The 20,000-nt window shown below is 39.5% G+C and overlaps 1 protein-coding gene across 2 annotated transcripts in view; it reads right to left on the bottom strand.

Moving 5' to 3' along the window:
• The window catches only part of LOC307267438 (pyruvate dehydrogenase E1 component subunit alpha, mitochondrial-like), a 19,853-nt gene extending 304 nt beyond the window's left edge, over positions 1-19,549 (bottom strand). The window contains exons 1-12 of one of the 2 annotated variants that reach the window (XM_080049759.1): positions 19,414-19,549; positions 18,055-18,075; positions 12,608-12,673; positions 11,996-12,169; positions 10,679-10,805; positions 10,240-10,331; positions 9,310-9,402; positions 8,494-8,649; positions 5,344-5,415; positions 4,141-4,208; positions 2,990-3,098; positions 1-2,300 (exon numbers count right to left, since the gene is read on the bottom strand). The exon at positions 1-2,300 is cut by the window's left edge and continues 304 nt beyond it. In XM_080049759.1, the coding sequence (XP_079905885.1) occupies positions 2,136-2,300; positions 2,990-3,098; positions 4,141-4,208; positions 5,344-5,415; positions 8,494-8,649; positions 9,310-9,402; positions 10,240-10,331; positions 10,679-10,805; positions 11,996-12,169; positions 12,608-12,673; positions 18,055-18,075; positions 19,414-19,473 (1,203 nt within the window). In that variant the 5' untranslated portion in view covers positions 19,474-19,549 and the 3' untranslated portion in view covers positions 1-2,135. The remainder of the gene's footprint in view (positions 2,301-2,989; positions 3,099-4,140; positions 4,209-5,343; positions 5,416-8,493; positions 8,650-9,309; positions 9,403-10,239; positions 10,332-10,678; positions 10,806-11,995; positions 12,170-12,607; positions 12,674-18,054; positions 18,076-19,413) is intronic. The other variant, XM_080049760.1, reaches the window with a different exon arrangement.
• Between the last annotated feature and the right edge of the window lie 451 nt (positions 19,550-20,000).

Raw genomic sequence — 20,000 nt, 5'->3', positions numbered from 1 at the left:
ACCCACACTCCAGTGCGCACGTGAAGTGACGTAACATCGACAAAGCCTCCATATGAAAACAAACGGGGATGCGACGGATATAAAAGCAAGAGGCAAGATCAAGGCGCAATGTTATGATGAAATAAGAGAGTGAAGTATGTCCCAATAGTATGCCTACTGCATCCTAACTAGATTCTTTTTATCGTCGGATGTAGTATGTAGAATAGAAAAAAGAAAGAGTATGCGATTCGGAACGCAACCTAAATGTCACTCATACTAGGTCCACATTGTCAGTGCATCTTTACAGAACTGTAACATATAGTGGTGCATTCACTGACCATCAAAAAAAATAAAAAATAAAATTATCAGTGCTGGAATTTGTTTGACTTTTACACATGAGAAGAAAAAAAATTGTGTCGAAATACTCTGTTAATTTAAAAGTGCAAAAAGTAAAAGTATTACATCAGATCAATGTAGATTTTTGGATTATAGTCGTTGATATTATTTATACATAAAAGCAAATGTTGATCACTTTAAAATACTGCTGGGTAACTTGTAAGATTTTTTTAAATAACATTTTGTCTTCATATTTCAAATCCGTAAACTACATTTATTAAATCAAATGTAGTGGAGTAAAAAGTGCAATATTTCCCCAATCTGAAATAAAGTGTAGTAGAATAAAAGGAGCTCAAATCTAAAGTCAGTATTTGTAGGGGCGCCCTTAGCTTTGTAGGGCGTCCCCCCCCATGGGCCTCGGCCAGCAGCGGACCCGGGTTCAATTCCAGCCCGCGGTCGTTCTCTGCATGTCACTCCCCTCTCTGCCCCATTTCAACTCTGTCTCTACACTATCAATAAAGCATAAAAATGCCAAAAAAAAAAAACTAAAAAAAAACTAAAGTCAGTATTTGAGTGAAGTACTTAGAACACCATTTCTTCAAACAATACATTTCCAAAACCAAAACATTTTCGTTTTAAATTTCGTAACATTCCAGGAATTTCATGACTGTGGGAAATCTCCGTACATTGGTTTGGAAAGGTCAAAACTTAGTGATTCAATACTCATAATTGAATATTCTACAGTTGCCGCTGGTTACATGGAAGGAAATGTGTTCCCAAAAGTTTCTTAAAAGTGGAGTCCAGAAAAAAAATAGCTAAAGAAAGTGCGATAAATTATAGAAGTTTTGTGCGTATAATATCTCATAGCCCTGAATGTTTAAAACCTCAAATTGCAGAACGGTCCATTCTGTCATACAGACACGTGACAGACAGACGGACAGACGGACAGACAGACGGACAGACAGACGGACAGACAGACAGACAGACAGACAGATCTTAAATATTTCTCTATAAAACTATAAATAAATAAACAGGGGAAGGGTTCAGGTAGAAGCAGGAGTCCCATAAAGTGCAGGAATGATCAGATCTATAAGTCCGGGCATCGGGACCATTTTTGGATTTTCTTTTTAAAATGTCAAAGGAGTTCTTGCAGGTTAACTCTACTGGTGGTGAGATAAGTTATTGGAGTGTGAGTGTGAGTGTGTGTGTGAGTGTGAGTGTGTGTGTGAGTGTGTGAGTGTGTGTGTGTGTGTGTGTGTGTGTGTGTGGTGTGTGTGTGTGTGTGTTTGTACAACTATTCTTGTGAGAACTACTTTTAAAATTTTAGACTTCAAGAGGGAGGACATTTTTGGAAAGTGAGGACATTTTATCTGGTTCTCACTTTGGGACAGGCCTTTAAAAAGGGCTGTTTGAGGGTTTAACACTAGGTATTAAGGACAGGCCTTTAAAGGGCTGTTTGAGGGTTAACACTAGGTTTTAAGGACAGGCCTTTAAAGGGCTGTTTGAGGGTTAACACTAGGTTTTAAGGTTCAGGTATGAATTGGGTTTATGTTAGGGTTAGTGTAAGGGGCTAGAGAATGCATTATGTCAATGAATGTCCTCACAAGTATAGCCTTACAAACGTGGTGTGGTAGGAGTAAGAAGTTATTGGAGAGAGTGTGTATGCGGTTATGAAGTATAGACATTATTGGAGTGTGTGTGTGGCGTATGAGTGTGTGTGTGTGTATCTCTCTATGTGTGTGTGTGTTAAGAGTAAGGAGTTGTTGGAGAGTGTGTGTATGTGGTAATGTGTGTGTGTGTGTGTGTGTGTGTGTCCCTCTCTAGCTGTGTGAGGTGAGCTTGCTCCATGCGTTCGCCCCTCTGACGTCGATGGGTTCGTTGTTACTGAAGATGTGGTCACACAGATCGTCTAGAGGAGGCTCCGGGTCCGACGTGGCAAACAGAGCAGCCTCCTCCACCTCCTTACGAATCGCTACGTCCATCTCCTGTTAGGACAGAGAGAAAACAAGTTAGGGAGGTAGAGAGAGAGAGAGAGAGAGAGTGAGTGAGAGTGTGAGTGAGAGAGAGAGAGAGTGTGAGTGAGAGAGAGAGAGAGTGTGAGTGAGTGAGTGAGTTAATGAGTGTGAGAGAGAGAGTGAGTGAGAGTGAGTGTGTGAGAGAGTGAGTGAGTGAGTGAGTGAGTGAGAGTGTGAGAGAGTGAGTGAGTGAGTGAGAGTGTGAGAGAGTGTGAGAGAGAGAGTGTGTGTGTGAGTGAGAGTGAGTGAGTGAGTGAGTGAGTGAGTGTGAGAGAGAGAGTGTGTGAGTGAGAGTGAGTGAGTGAGTGAGTGAGAGAGAGAGAGAGAGAGTGTGAGTGAGTGAGAGAGAGTGGTGTCTGTCAGTCTGGATTTTTCTTCAATCTTCATCTCTACATAACTTATTGAAAATGCTCTTAATGACAAAAGATGTATTGGAATTTGGTAGAAATGTTGTCAGTAGTTTATAGAATAAAACCAAAATGTTCATTCTACTCAAACATATGCCTCTAAATAGTAAAACGAGAGAGTGAACATTTGAAGTGGTCTCTTCATCTATTCCAGAGCTGTATATATATATATATATATATATATATATATATAAAAAAGGAGTTAAAAAACTAAATTAATACATTTTATTTTCAGTATATTGTTGGCCTCACCTTGAACTCCTCCACGGCGGCCATGTTGTTGGAGAGCATTCGATCCTTCAGCAGCGTGATGGGGTCGCTCTTACTGCGCACTTCCTGGATCTCCTCTCGTGTCCGGTAGCTAACAGGAAATGACATCACAGTTAGAACACAAACAAGCCAAGATTGAATCTGCGTTCCGAATCTCATACTCTTTCTTTTTTCTATTCTACATACTACATCCGACGATAAAAAGAATCTAGTTAGGATGCAGTAGGCATACTATTGGGACATACTTTACTCTCTTATTTCATCATAACATTGCGCCTTGATCTTGCCTCTTGCTTTTATATCCGTCGCATCCCCGTTTGTTTTCATACGGAGGCTTCGTCGATGTGACGTCACTTCACGTGCGCACTGGATTGTGGGTCAGAATCGCCCAAATAGGATGCAGTTTTCAACACTAACAATCTTGGCCGCATGAAGTAGGACATCCGGGTACTTCTAACCATCCTAAATCTGGCCACAAGAATCGGGACATCCTAAATCTTCTTTCTACCAAACTATATAGTAGAAAGTATGAGATTCGATTCGCAACCATTCTCTTTCTTTTTACTACTCTCATACTAAAGTACAGAAGAGTTTTAGGGTTCTCATGCATTTATACAATTTTAAACATCAAAGTCAAGGTCTCAACACAGCACTGCTAAACAATATGTTGTTTAAATTGGGACACAGAGACTATTTACTAATGTTAAGTGAACAAAAAAAATAAATATATGCTTTTCTTGCACAAAAAAGATGAACTCAACAATTTCATTAACACGTGAATTACAAAAATAACAAGAGTGAACCTTTTCAAGTTAATGAACTTCTTTATAACAAACTCCCAGAGAACTTGAGGTCTGCAGCAACCCTCAGTTCTTTTAAATCGAGTCTGAAGACTTTTCTGTTTCCATTTTAACCTGTACTTTTTATTTTATTTAAATGTTTTACTTCTTTTCATTCGCTTTTAAATGTCTTCTAATGTGTTTTATGTATTCTAATCTTGCCCCTGTAAAGCACTTTGAATGGCCTTGTGTTTGAATTGTGCTATAGAAATAAACTTGCCTTATAATTTTCTCATTTTAATTTGCATATTTTATTTTTATTTTTTTAAATCGATAACAATTATATTTAATCACCTGACGCCCGGGTCACTCATGCTGTGTCCATGGTAACGGTAGGTCTCCAGCTCCATCACGATTGGACCCTGAAAAATAAACAAACTGGATTTACAAACTGAAGGAAATCTGACTGTTCTCTAAGGATTACATCAACAGAAAGGTTCACATCCTAAACTACACATGCAAGGACAGTCAGGGGCCAAATTCCAATCCTCAGCCCTCCGACACTGTATATATAATTATTTATGGTGGGCGCTCTGGTGGTGTAGTGGATAGAGCGTGTACCATATTGCCTCCGGCCTTCGTTGCAGTGGTCGCGGGTTCAAATCCGACCCGTGGACCTTTACTGCAGGTCATCCCCCCTCTCCCTCTCCCTCTATCTCTCTCTCTGTCTCCCCATTTCAACTCTGTTACTCTGCATACTATCAAATAAAAACTAGAAAATGCCCCCCAAAAAAAAAAATCTTAAAAAATAAAAATATTTTTTGGTGAACTCATCTCCGGTACACCATCACTCTTTGTTATTTTATATTTATATATTTCTGTCTGTAAACCAACACAGCAGATGCAGTCAATACATCTTAACCAATACAGCAGAAAAAGAGAATTTAAAGTAGTACTCAACAAGATTCAAGTAATCAGAGTAAGTACACTTCAGAAGTAAACATGCACGCTAAAGGGAAGAGCCACCCGCTAAAGAAGAATGGGTCGCTATTGTCAACTAAATAAAACTGTATGGAGGGACTGACCTTTTCCTCAAGGCTACAGTTTGACCGCTATATCAAGGCCTGGAAAAAAACAGTGGTCTTAACACTGTGCAGAATGTAACCCACTTTAAATTGTACATTTTCCTGTCTTTTTTTAATTTTTTATTATTATTATGCACTCTCGTATGGCCCATGCTTGCCCTATGTGTGCTTTGTCTGTTTGTTTGTTCTCACTAACCCTGAAAAATAAATAAAAATGTGAATGTGGATAGTTAGCTGCTGCTATCGGTGTATGAATGTGTGTGTGAATGGTAACGTGGGAAAGGAAAAACAGGTCTCCCTTGTAAAAGAGTCTTCGGTCTCAATGGGATTTACCTGTAGAAATAAAGGTTAAAAAAAAAGAAGTAAAAATGCAGCATAATAGTTTCCCAGTTGGGGCCTTAGTTGTGTATGAGAGAGAGTGTGTGTGTGTGTGTCTCCGCTGTGGAGACCAAGCAACTAATGTAATGCTCACCTTCCCCGCTCTGCAGTGATCAGCAGCAAACTTCACAGCTTCTCTCACACACAGGACGTCCATACCGTCAACCTGAGACACACACACACACACACACACACACACACACACACACACACACACACACACACACACACACACACACACACACACACACACACACACACACACACACACACACACACACACACACACACACTTCAACTTTCTGATTTAATGGTATAGTTACACATCAACCAACACAGTGAATTTTCAAAAAAAAAAAAAAAAAAAGGTGCTACGAGGAACTTTTAAATATTTCTGAAACAGTCTCATTTTTCCTCTTCTGATGATCATAAATTACATGTAACAGCAAACGAGACCATCAGTGCAAATAATGCTATTTCTATATAGTTTTTTCTTAATGCCTTTGTCATGGGTATACGCTCACCCAGGAACAACAGCTGGCGTGGTAAAAACACTATCGCTTTTGTCCAAAAGGGGCGCTAGAATTAACAAAAGCAGAAAGTTCCTCGGAGCACCTTTAATATAATATAATTTGTATGTTAAATTATTTCTCCACATTATACAGCGTTTTAGTGTGTGCGTGTAGCATCATACATGAGCATCCGCATATGATGTGTTTTATTTACTTCTTTTTTCATTGCACAATTGATTTGGTTATGTTAACTAGCTTGAAATAAACCCTTCTGAATGACCACAGACATCTCATTAGTGAAACAACCCTTTTCCTTTCAGGGGGGGGGGGAAGAGAGAGAGAGTGAGAGTGAGAGTGAGAGAGAGAGAGAGAGAGAGAGAGAGAGAGAGAGAGAGAATCACCCAAATAGAGTGCGTGAGTGAGTGAGTGAGTGTGTGCGCAGTATCATACATGAGCATCAGTACTGGTTGGATGTTCACACCTGTAACTGCCAGGACCGACCCTTAAGTCTGTCCTGTTGTATTCTGGGTTCATACAGGCAGACTGCAGAGTACGGTCCATAAGACACACTGCAGCCACCGCCCAAGACCCAACGGTGGTTATATAATATAACTATTAGGGATGTCCATGGTTAACCGTTAAGAAGATCTTTAACCGGTTAATACTAAAGGTTAAACGGTTAGAAAAAAAATATTTCTCTGAAATCCGGACTCTTATTTTGATATCGCTAAACCGGATGTAAGAATACCAACTGTCGGTAAAGAATGAAAAGAGTCGTGTAGGCTACTCTCAACTTTATAATAGGTCCATGGTACGCTCCCAGAAAGATAGCCAGTCACAACTTATGGTCACAACACTCCCCTGCCATTTAAATTGCCTACTGGTCCCTGAATTGTTTAAATTAATCTGCCGGTCCTTGGAACAAAAAAAGGTCGGGAGCCCTGCTGTAATGTTTCATGTATTTCACTATAAATAGGCTACATTAAATCTTAACGGTTAACCGGTTAATAACCGTTAATTCTTGTGGTTATCCGGTTAAAGAAAAAAATTCTAAATGGCCATCCCTAATAACTATACAAATATAAAGCTTTGAATGAATACGATCCTTATATCGAACAATAAAAAATAAACTGTTCATAAAAAAGGAAAAACAATATGAATTTGACAATAAAAAACAGCTAACGATTTCTGCATCATAAATTACTAAAAGAGCAATATGTAGAATGTGAGCATGTTTTTAAAAAAGTTGCATGTGTATGTGTGTGTGTGTGTGTCAGTGTGCGTCTGTCTCTTGTCTGTCTGTCTGTCTGTCTGTCTGTCTGTCTGTCTCTCTCTCTCTCTATCTATGTGTCCGTCTGCCTTACCCATATCCCTGGTATGTAGTTGTCTGTCTGCCTGCCTGTCTGCCTGACCCGTATCCCCGGTATGTAGTCCCCTCTCTTGTAGTACTGTGAGTGAGTGAGTGTCTGTCTGTCTGTCTGTCTGTCTCTATGTGTCTGTCTGTCTCTATGTGTCTGTCTGTCTCTCTCTATATGTGTCTGTCTCTCTCTCTATGTGTCTGCCTGTCTGTCTGTCTGTCTGACCCGTATCCCTGGTATCTAGTCCCCTCTCTTGTCTGCCTGCCTGTCTCTCTCTATGTGTCTGTCTGTCTCTCTTTCTCTCTCTCTCTCTATGTGTCTGCCTGTCTCTCTCTCTCTATGTGTCTGCCTGCCTGCCTGTCTGTCTGTCTTACCCGTATCCCCGGGATGTAGTCCCCTCTCTTGTCTGTCTGTCTGTCTCTCCCTCCCTCTCTCTATGTGTCTGTCTGCCTGTCTCTCTCTATGTGTCTGCCTGTCTGTCTCTCTCTCTCTCTCTATGTGTCTGTCTGTCTGCCTGTCTCTCTCTCTCTCTCTATGTGTCTGTCTGTCTTACCCGTATCCCCGGTATGTAGTCCCCTCTCTTGTAGTCCTGTCTCTCTCTCTCTATGTGTCTGCCTGTCTCTCTCTATGCGTCTGCCTGTCTCTCTCTCTATGTGTCTGCCTGCCTGTCTTACCCGTATCCCCGGGATGTAGTCCCCTCTCTTGTAGTCCTGTCTGTCTCTCTCTCTCTCTCTATGTGTCTGTCTGTCTGTCTCTCTCTGTGTGTCTGTCTGTCTCTGTCTCTCGCTCTCTCTATGTGTCTGTCTGTCTTACCCGTATCCCTGGTATGTAGTCCCCTCTCTTATAGTCCTGTCTGTCTCTCTCTCTTTCTCTCTCTCTCTCTATGTGTCTGCCTGTCTCTCTCTCTCTATGTGTCTGTCTGTCTGTCTCTCTCTCTGTATGTGTCTGCCTGCCTGCCTGTCTGTCTGTCTGTCTTACCCGTATCCCCGGGATGTAGTCCCCTCTCTTGTCTGTCTGTCTCTCCCTCCCTCTCTCTATGTGTCTGTCTGCCTGTCTCTCTCTCTATGCGTCTGCCTGTCTCTCTCTCTCTCTATGTGTCTGTCTGTCTGTCTGTCTCTCTCTCTCTCTCTCTCTCTCTCTCTCTCTATGTGTCTGTCTGTCTCTCTCTCTCTCTCTCTCTCTATGTGTCTGTCTGTCTGTCTCTCTCTCTCTCTCTCTCTCTATGTGTCTGTCTGTCTCTCTCTCTATGTGTCTGTCTCTCTTACCCGTATCCCCGGGATGTAGTCCCCTCTCTTGTCTGTCTGTCTGTGTGTCTCTCTCTCTCTCTATGTGCCTGTCTGTCTCTCTATGTGTCTGTCTGTCTGTCTGTCTTACCCGTATCCCCGGGATGTAGTCCCCTCTCTTGTAGTACTCTGTGCTGGCAGAGGAGCGCTCCACTGACGTGCCCATGCCGTACTTGTTGTTCTCACAGATGAAGATACACGGGAGCTTCCACAGGGCGGCCATGTTGAAAGCCTCAAAAATCTGACCCTGATATCACACACACACACACACACACACACACACACACGCAAGATTGACAATTAGATCAGAATCGAAATGGCGCTTATCTCTGGCCCACGGTGCAATGGGAAGGATAAAAAAAAATATATAAAGTAGAATAAGATAAACTTAAACAATATTTACATTAGATAAATTCTTAAAGGTACAGTGTGTAATATGACATCATCAAGAAAGTTCTACAAAGTTCTAGAATGCAACGCTCCCTGGGTAACCCCAACCCTTTAGAATAATAACAGAAGCTACAGTGGCCTTCAAGGACAAGAACAATTCTAAATTTCAAACAATGCACCTGATGACATTCCAACTATGACACTTCCAAAATGGCGGCGACTAGGCCTTGGTCCAAGGTATGGAGAAATACGGACATATATGAGACCCTTTCTAAGGGGAAAAATTATAATTATAAAAAAAAAATGTCAGCTATTATGCATTACATTAAATGTACTTATGGACATTATAATTATTTTCTACAAAATCTGCTAGGAAATAAAACCCAAAATTCTACACACTGCAGGCTTAAATACTAAATAGTGCAAGGATTACCCCAACCCTTGTGCAATATAAAACAGTAGAAAGTAAAAAGTAGATAAGTTAAAGTGAGATGTGCCCCCTCTGCGTTGTGTTTACCTGGTTGGCGGCTCCGTCCCCGTACAGCGACACACACAGCTGGTTGTTTCCTCGGTACTTACAGGCCAACGCGATGCCAGCACCGAGAGGAACCTGCAGAGATAGCACAGCACACATCACACTGTGTTTGTTATGACTTTAGGGCTGAGAGATTTATTCATTTCAGATCGCAATTATCAAAACTCTGCGTCTGTGATCTTATATTTATATATTAATATATATATATATATAAATAAATAGTCGAAAATGAAGGAAATTGAGCTGGACTCTCTAAGATGTCAGTGTTTTTAATAGGTTTTTTTCCTGGTTACAGAAATAGGTCTATTTAAGATTGTTGCAGTGTGAATTGATTTGCTTTATTGTTTAGTGCTATTTTAATTTGGTCCCTGTGTGTTTGTCTGTAACTGTGGTTCATTGTGCTGCTGCCTGTCTGGACCAGGTCACCTTTGAAAAAGAGATTTTTAATCTCAATAGGTTTTTTCCTAGTTAAATAAAGGTTAAAACATTTTTTTTTTTTTTTTTTTTTTTTATATATTTTTTTACAAGGTATTTTATTGTTTTTGTTGCCTTCAATTCAAGTCATTTTTACTTTGCTAGTTTTACCCACTTACCACTGTTTGACTGGGGTGTGTGTGTGTGTGTGTGTGTGATTGCGTTGTGTTGCTGGGTAAATAAACTGTACAGGCACTGATGCATTGCGCAACTGGAAGTTCCTAACAGATGAATAAAGTAAATTGAATTGACAATAACCCGTCAAAAATATTTCCCCCAAATTGTACGGCTCTATAATTTGAGTCCACCCATTTACAGCAGGTAACAAACCCCAGCAAGGTTTAGTTAAGATGCCGCAGACTTGTTTTATTGTGTAGTGTGTCATGCAGAGTGTGTGTGTGTGTGTGTGTGTGTCATGCAGAGTGTGTGTGTGTGTACCTGAGCGCCCACGATGCCGTTTCCTCCGTAGAAGTTATTTGCGTACATGTGCATGGATCCTCCTTTCCCTTTGGCCACGCCCCCTCTGCGCCCTGCACACCAACGAAGAAGAAAACAAGTTAGGATATAATATAGAACAAGTCATCCACCTAGTATAACACTTTGAATTACATTAAAAATATTGAAAGTATGCTTTTATTGCACGTTACACTCTACATTAAAGGAATCACTCCTTTGAAAAAATTTTAAATAATTTACTATTTACTTTTCCCCATTAGGTCTACATGACTTTCTCCCCACAGGCTTTTGTTTTGTTTTAATTGTTGGTTCCTTATTGACTTTTTTTGTCCTATCTGTACCAAATTAACATATGTAAGTTGATCTGACTGTTCTGATATGCTAATAACCCAATACAAATTAAAAAAAAACTCCATCTAACCTGTGAGCTCGGCCAGTATCTCCTTGACAGCGACGCCCCGTGTGTACGTGTATCCGTGAGCGCGGTAAGCAGTGATCACGTGATCAGAGGGGTTGATGCCCGCTTCAATCCCCATCGCACACGCTTCCTGTTGGGGAGAAGACAGGCTTTAGTATCAAATCAAATTTATTTATATAGCCCAATATCACAAATAGCAATTTGCCTCAGTGGGCTTTACAAACACAATAAAAACATACACAGTGAAACAATCCATAAAAAGATAAAAATGTCCATAGTGAGAATGTAGGTAGATTTCGATAAGATGTCCATAGACTTCAGAAGCTGCCAGACAAAGGGCCACACCGTCACTCATCCTTCAAGTCACCATCACTCTTCATGATGTAACCTAGCGAATAGACGGTCAACTGTTCATGACGAACGGGACCCGCAGTAGGAGAGAGCAGGATACAGTACGGGCAACTAGGGCCATCCAGTCGACTTGGATATTGCACATAATGTATGGATTGGATATTCCACTTCCATTGTTGTCTTTAAATTGTTAAAAATGTATATAAAAATATTTGGAGGAAAACTCCATATAAAGCTTAAAGGAAAAGTGCCAAAAAACATAAGGCAAGGCAAGGCAAGTTTATTTATATAGCACAATTCAGACACAAGGCCACTCAAAGTGCTTTACAGGGGCAAGATTATAATACATAAAACACATTATAAAACATTTAAACGCGAATAAAAGAAGCAAATAAAATAAAAATTGCAGGTTAAAATGGAAACAAAAAAATAAAAATAATAATCTGGATATTTCTGTTGTGTTTGTGTACCTTAAAAATATATAATAATAATAATAATAATAATAATAATAATAATAATAATAATAATAATAATAATAATAATAATAATAATAATAATGCAAAAGTGCCAATAACAAAATAATGAAAATAAAAATCTTGATGTTTCTTTATTTTTACCTGTCCATCATAGAGGTGGCAGAACCCTCGTATAAAGAATGAAAATGTGGCCCAAAAAAAAAATAACTTAATAAAATCTGGATATTTATTTGTTTGTGTGTTCACTTTCAGTTGTGTGTTTGTGTTCCTTAAAAAAATAAAAATAAAAAAAATAAATAAAAAATAAAAATAAAGTAAAGCATGCAAAAATGCCAATAATAAAAAAAAAGTATTATATATAAAAATATTGTAGAAGAAACTAGACCATTTCATTTCCTTATCCATCATATAAAGCAAGGAAAAGTGCCCAAAAATAAATAAATAATCATAAAAACAAAACAAAAAACACCTAGATATATTCCTGTATTCTCACCTGTCCGTCATACAGGTGGCAGAAGCCTCTGATGATCTTCTGTTTGTAGAGTTGATCGGCTTTCAGCTCCATGCGTCTGACAGTCTGCATGACGCGGTAGTAGTGTAGGCCCTGGTCCCGGGTCAGCTCCGAGCGCACGGGGGGGCCCTCCTCCAAACGGTGCACCTCACATTTCTACACACAAAGGGGGGTCGGGGCGGGGGGGGGGGGGGGGGGAAATCACATTAATATATTAGTTTAAAAAAAAAATAAAAAAAGGTACAAGGAACTTTTTAAATATTTCTGAAAACATATTATCTTATAGTTATTTTATAAAAAGGTGCAATAATACATTTCCAGTTTGTGTTAATTCTAGCGCCCCCCTTTGGACCAAAGCGGTAGTGTTTTTACCACGCCAGCTGTTGTTCCTGGGTGAGCGTATATACCCATGACAAAGGCATTAAGAAAAACTATATAAAAAAAATAGCATTCTTTTACACTGATGGTTCTCGTTTGCCGTTACATGTAATTTATGATCAGAGAAAAATAGCACCGTTTCAGAAATATTTTACAGGCAAAACATTTAAATTACACAATTTTTATAATGAAATTTTTTTTTTTTTTTTGACCGACCTTGATGTCAAAAGACGCAGCGGGGGTGAAGTCGGAGAACGAGCGTGAAGCCAAGACGCTGGAACCCTGGAGACACAGATAATACACATCAAATATTACACACACACACACACACACACACACACACACACACAGAGTTGCTCTCCACTTCACGAAGGCTATGGGAGCTCGGAAGGGTCAAAATACGGTATGGATATGAAGCAACTACTGTTTTTTTTTTAGCATCTTCAGACATCTGAACCTGCAATTTTTTATCATTACTCCACCACCAAACTAAAAAACACAAAATGCAGGTTTCTGAAAGGGGAAAAACAACTACTATTGGATACTTTGTAATGAAGAAGTTGTGTAAGAAACCTGTTATTTTCTGTTAAAAAAAAAACGAGGAAATGAGGTGAAACGTTTTAGCCTCAACCTTCAGTTAGTTTCTACAGAGCCCCCCCCCCCCCCCCCCCGAGTGGTCATAGACAGAATTTCATGTGTAGTAAAAGGTTGTCTCATTATACTTTTTTCTCCTTCCATCGCGTGCACATGATACAATTCATCAGGTTAATTTGGGTGCACTCAAAATAAGTATGCAAATAAAAAAAAAAAGTTCCAAACCTTTCCCAGAAAAGGAAACCCAGACAGGACAGACCCAGGAGCAAGAGAGTGAAATGTTAAGATAGTGTAATTCATTAAGCTAGAATCACCCTGCGTTCCAATCCCCATACTTCCCTACTATCTAGTATGCCAGAAAAAGATTTAGGATTGTCCCCCAATGCATGCACAACACGTCCAATAGCATGTTGGAGTATTCGTCTTTATTCTTGACATAATAATGAAAAAAAAAAAATCTTCCTTATCTGGGGCCGTATTCACAAAACATTTTAAGGCTAAGAGTAGGTCCTAACGTGCTGATTTAGGAGTAACTCTCAAAAATAAGGGGCGTTTCACTCCTAATTTTAGGACTCCTAACTTTTTAAGATAAGTTTAATTCACAAAGCATTTTAGCGCTAAAACTAGCTCCTAAATCTATGAAAAGCTAAGAGTCCTCGAGAGGACTCCTAAGTCACTAAGAGTAATTCACAGACAACCATTTGATGGCATTTTGGAGAGATTTAATGATAGTGAGCTTAACAAAAGGTACCTTTAATAACTGTGAGGGTTTAATGATCTTAGTGAAGTTATATTTAGAAAGTATAGACACATTTATATGTATTATATTCATATATATATTTATTAAGTTCCTTTTCCTGCAGTTGCTTTGGGTTTACGATGCGCTGAAAGTTACTGTTGGTGTCACGTTTGGGTTTAATTTCGTACTAGAGTAGGCCTATAGCCTATGTGGCGCTTCGCAGCATCTCCTCCGTTCCACAGGTCCGCTGTCTGTAGCCTGTAGGTGCGCGTCTCGCCTTTTTCCTTCCGCATGCACTTTACGATTTCGCCGGCTGTTGTTTCCAAATTGTGAATTTCCTGGTTTGTCGCTGTCTGACTATTGCTGCATAGTCGCCGTTGAGAGAAATACAGTGAGAGTGCATGGCGTGCAGCTGTTCAATGAGGATATTTGTCCCGATTCAAATCATTGTAAAATGTAAAATGAATAGACCTATGTGGCGCTATTGTAGCCTATAGGTTAATAGTGAACGAATGTGTGGGAAACCCTGCAGTATCTTGGTTTCATGTTAAATCAGTGTCACTTGTCATTAATTGTATTAAAAACTCTTAACTTTAATACAGCGACACGATATGGATATCTCCCACAGTGTTTCTATCATAAATTCACTCTTAGCTCTCATTCCCTTTCAGCCAATCACTGTGGGCATAGAAGGTATGAACATGACGTCATCCATAGCAACAGGGTCAACCCCGCCCCCTCATTTTAGCTTAGTAGTCCCTCCCATTCCTTAGTAAAAGTTGGTCTTATCAGCTTTGTGAATAGGTTTTAAGAAATTACTCCTTACTAAGAACTTTTAGTGCTCCTTAGGAGTACTCTTAGCGCTAAGATAAAATGTTTTGTGAATACGGCCCCTGATTTTTTTCTCCTGTTGCCCTAAAAAAAAAACTCTTCTGTACTTTAGTATGTGGTGTAGTAAAAAGATTTGCGTGCTTGTGTCATTTTGTTTTTGTGCTTATGTGTTGAATTTTTATTTTTTTAATGTTTATTTTTTTCTTTTCTACCTGCCAGGGACTACAGGTGAAAATTAGCATTAGCACCGCATGGCTAAATCTGGCACATTTACATGTTGAACTTTGGTGCGTGATTTGGAACGCAGGGTAAGTTTTAAAAGTCACTTCCCCCCCCCCCCCCCCCTCCCTGCCAGTGTTAGTGACCAGGCAGACATGGCGTAGGATGCTAACTTCACACGTTCTGCATCTATATCCCCCGTTATTTAGTGTTTAAAAAGATGAAGTGAAGAGAATCGTTTTAATCCCCAAACATTACTCAGAAAAGACAAGAAAAAATAGACAGGACAGGCCCAAGAAATTGAATGTTAAGGTAATGTTTTTCGGACTTTGTACAATCAAAAACTTCAGACCCCCTTCCCATGTTAGTAGTGATCAGGCAGACATGGAGCGGGATGCTAACGTCACGTGTTCTTACTGGAGCGTCTGGCTGTTCGACGGGAGCGCTAGCTAGCTCTGTAGCGGCGGCTATAGCACTGACTGCTGGTGATGGTGTTAATGGTAGCGCTGGTGCTATTGGTAGCAGCTCTGGTGCTATTGGTAGCTCTGTTGCTATTGGTAGCAGCTCTGGTGCTATTGGTAGCTCTGTTGCTATTGGTAGCTCTGGTGCTGGTGCTATTGGTAGCTCTGATGCTAGCTCTGTTGCTATTGGTAGCGCTGGTGCTATTTGTAGCTCTGGTGCGATTGGTAGCACTGGTTCTAATGTTAGCTCTGGTGCTAATGTTAGCTCTGGTGCTATTGGTAGCTCTGGTGCTATTGGTAGCTCTGGTTCCAATGTTAGCTCTGGTGCTATTGCTAGCTCTGGTGCTATTGCTAGCTCTGGTGCTATTGGTAGCACTGGTTCCAATGTTAGCTCTGGTGCTATTGGTAGCTCTGTTGCTATTGGTAGCTCTGTTGCTAGCTCTGATGCTAGTTCTGGTGCTATGGGTAGCTCTGGTGCTATTGCTAGCTCTGGTGCTATTGGTAGCGCTGGTGGTAGCTCTGTTGCTAGTTCTGTTGCTATTGGTAGCTCTGATGCTATTGGTAGCTCTGGTGCTATTGGTAGCTCTGGTGCTATTGGTAGCGCTGGTGGTAGCTCTGTTGCTAGTTCTGTTGCTAATGTTAGCTCTGATGCTATTGGTAGCTCTGGTGCTATTGGTAGCTCTGATGCTAGTTCTGGTGCTATTGGTAGCACTGGTTCTAATGGTAGCTCTGGTGCTAGTTCTGGTGGTAGCGCTGGTGCTATTGCTAGCTCTGATGCTATTCGTAGCTTTGGTGCTAGTGCTAGCGCTGCAGCTATTTGTAGTTCTGGTGCCATTGCCTGTGGTGCTATATGTAGCGCTGATGGTATTTGTAGCTTTGGTGCTATTGCTATTGTTGCTAGCGTTGCCTGTGGAATAGGTGCGATAGTTGGAGGTGGTTTGGGCGGCTGCCTCGTCGCCGGCGGTGATGAGATTACATTGACGTAATCTGACAGGTCGACCAGCAACTGGGGAACACAGGAACCGACCAATCAGAGCACGGCACAAGCCAGCTACAGGAAGTGACACGCGTGCAGCAGCCGATGATGTAATAAGGGGCGATCATAATAATTCAGTAATTTGCCAATAACTCAGTAAAATGTTTAAACAAGTAGAAGGTGGGGCAAGAATATCTCCATTGTAAACTGGTATGTAAACAAAGGGAGCCCATCGTAGCTACATGCTAGCAACAGACCAGTTTACAGAGCCTAGGTTGTGGATTAACACTGGATCGAAGTTACATTTTTGGATTTTATTATTAAAGGCCTACTTTACCGGTTTGAATATGAAGGTGTATTGAATTCTGAGATCCTATGTAGTATAAATGTGTGAAAAAAATTGAAATCGGTTCATCCTAGCCTGAGAAAAGGCAGAAAGAGTGTTTTTTTAACCCTATATTTCTCTTTCTCGTGACATCACAGAAAGAGAAATATAGGGTTAAAAAAAAAAAAAAAAAAAAAAATTACTTTGTAAATATTACTGTGATGTCTTTTACTGTGACATCACAGTAATATTTACAAATTACATTTTTTTTAACCCTATATTTCTCTTTCTGTGATGTCACGAGAAAGAGAAATATAGGGTTAAAAAAACACTCTTTCTGCCTTTTCTCAGGCTAGGATGAACCGATTTTAATTTTTTTCGCACATTTATACTACATAGGATCTCAGAATTCAATACACCTTCATATTCAAACCGGTGAAGAAGGCCTTTAAATTAAAAACTGAAATATTACATTATTGGCTGCTACACACGTCTACAGGAGAAGCAGCTACATGGAAAATGAACACACACACACACACACACACAGGATGGGGTTTAAGCTTCTAGAGGCTAGAATAAGGACACACACACACTGAGGGAACAGAGTGAAACCAGCCCAACAGTGTCTATATACACATCTCACCTTTTACCTTTAAAGCTGGCATTACATTGTAAAACACATTACATTTTGTTGTATTTTGCTTTGTTTTGATGAAATTTGACGGTTTTCCCTTTTCTTTGTGTAAGTGTTTAAATTCATATATTGTTACCAGTAAAACTAACTGCACGTTAGGAACCATGGTAACCAAACTAGAGCTGCAACGATTAATCGACAACTATTTTGATAATCGATTAATCGTTTCAAGTAATTTTTTTATAAAACAATTCTGAATTCTCTGATTTCAGCTTCTCAAATGTGAATATTTTCTGGTTTCTTTAATCCTATTATGACAGTAAACCGAAATATCTTTGTGTTTTGGACATAATACATTTGAGGACGTCAACGTGGGCTTTGGAAAATGTATCAATTTTTCACCATTTTCTGACATTTTACGGGCCAAAACAATAATCGATTAATAATCGATTAACAGATTAATCGATTATCAAAATAATCGTTAGTTGCAGCCCTAAACCAAACTCACATAAACCCAGTACATTATCATAGCATGTAGACTTTTGATCAAGTCATGTTCTGATTATCTGACCCCTATACATAAATTATGTACAAATGTATATATAATAAAAAAATAAAAATAAATCAGGTTTAAGTAAGCTACTATAGGGAAGATTATTGTAACTGATACAATTGTTGATGAGATATAACTATTTATTTCCATAAAAAAAAAAATAATGATTGTTGATTGAATTGAAGAATTGTATTTAGAATGACAGGTAGGAACTGAACCTACATAAACAATTATTATTATTTAAAAACTCATAAAAAGGAAGGAACCATCGTAACCAAACCCACATAAACAGGTACATTATCATAGCATTAGGCTGTTGGCTGTAGCTTACCTCAGACACTGTTTGGGCGGCCTGGGGGTTCAGGAGAAGGAGAGGAGAGGAGGGGAGAGGAGAAAAGCAAGAAATAAATGGGATTGTTTTTGTGTACTGTTTTTGTTTTAATTGTGAGTGAAAGCAGCAGGAAAGGAAGCAGAGGCAAAGCAAAGGAAGAGAGAGCTCTAGAAAGACAAGGATCCTACAGTCAAATATAAAATCAATAAAACTGAATATACACGCAACAAAAATATAAACGCAACACTTTTGTTTTTGCTCCCATTTTTCATGAGATGGACTTAAAGATCTAAAATTCATTCCAGATACACAATTGTACCATTTCTCTCAAACATTGTTCACAAATCTGTCTAAATGTGTGATAGTGAGCACTTCTGCTTTGCTGAGATAATCCATCCCACCTCACAGGTGTGCCGCAAAAACAAAAGTGTTGCGTTTATATTTTTGTTGAGTGTATTTGAGTGTTAGTTCATTGAAAAACTAAATTGCTGTAGGATCCCTTCTGCCACTGAAGACACAGACACACACACGCACGCACACACACGCTGATGCAGACAGAGTGCATACAGAGGCACTGATGTGATTACATTCAAACCAATAGGCTACATTAGGGAGATTATACAGATTTTAAATATATATTTCTCTTTTTGTCAAATGTAGTCAAGGTTTGATAAATCCATGTAGACTGTATTTTCTCATACACTAAAAAAAAAATTCTAGTAGTATATGGCTATTTTAGGAGAAACCAAATATAGCGTCAGGCTGATTATTTTTACAGCGTTAATATTGAAATAAATCGATCCTTAAGACTTTAGAGGTTTCACACTGGGCTAATAATGGATCATAGGGTTTTGTCATTGGGATTATCGGTCATTTGGTGTGTTCAAATAAAATTAAAGTTATTTAGAGAGATGTTACGTGTATTGCTCATTCATCGTTTTGTGATTTGGGTTATTTTTCCATCTGTCTTTGTCCTTTAAGTATCCTAACCTTTAAAAAAAATGATTTGCGCACGTGTTGCCATTTTAAAAACAATATATCGATCAGTAGGCGATTATGTATCACATCAGTGCATCTTCATCCGTTAAATAGCCGCTCGTTCAAACCACCACAACCACTTTATTAGCCCTTAAAAACATGCACAACATGATATAATAAATGCATTTGAATTGACCGGGACGTGCAAAAAAGCAACACAAAAGTCAAACTAGCCGCTGTAAGCTAATGTGATGCTAACCGCTCACAAGGTCAGGTCAGAACCAAGCCAAACGAACCAAGTTGCTAAAGTAGCTGTTAGCACGAACCAGCTCCGCTCACAAAAAGGCCCCAAAACTCAATTTTTACCCCGAGAAAACTCACCACATTTCGGCCAGTGATCCGGCAAAGTGCGTTGGAGATGATGGTTAACATGTTGTTCATGCTACAGGACGACACACGGCTCTGGAGGGATTAGGAGAAAGACGCCGCTAATCGCTGCTGCTAAAGCTAATCCCCCTGAATTAGTGTGCGTCTGAGAAATGAGTCCGGGGCGGCACTATCAACGTTGGTTCCTCGTTTTTATAGCCGCGAACCCCCCCCCCCCCCCCCATAAAATAAAAAGATAGATAGATAGATAGATAGATAGATAGATAGATAGATAGATAGATAGATAGATAGATAGATAGATAGATAGATAGATAGATAGATAGATAGATAGATAGATAGATAGATAGATAGATAGATAGATAGATAGATAGATAGATAGATAGATAGATAGATAGATAGATAGATAGATAGATAGATAGATAGATAGATAGATAGATAGATAGATAGATAGATAGATAGATAGATAGATAGATAGATAGATAGATAGATAGATAGATAGATAGATAGATAGATAGATAGATAGATAGATAGATAGATAGATAGATAGATGGATGGATGGATGGATGGATGGATGGATGGAT

Source organism: Ammodytes marinus (genome assembly GCF_949987685.1).
Source record: "Ammodytes marinus genome assembly, chromosome: 21".
NCBI classification, from domain to species: Eukaryota; Metazoa; Chordata; class Actinopteri; order Uranoscopiformes; family Ammodytidae; genus Ammodytes; species Ammodytes marinus.
The sequence above is the reverse complement of the archived record's forward strand: the minus strand, read 5'-3'. Positions and strand labels throughout refer to the sequence as shown.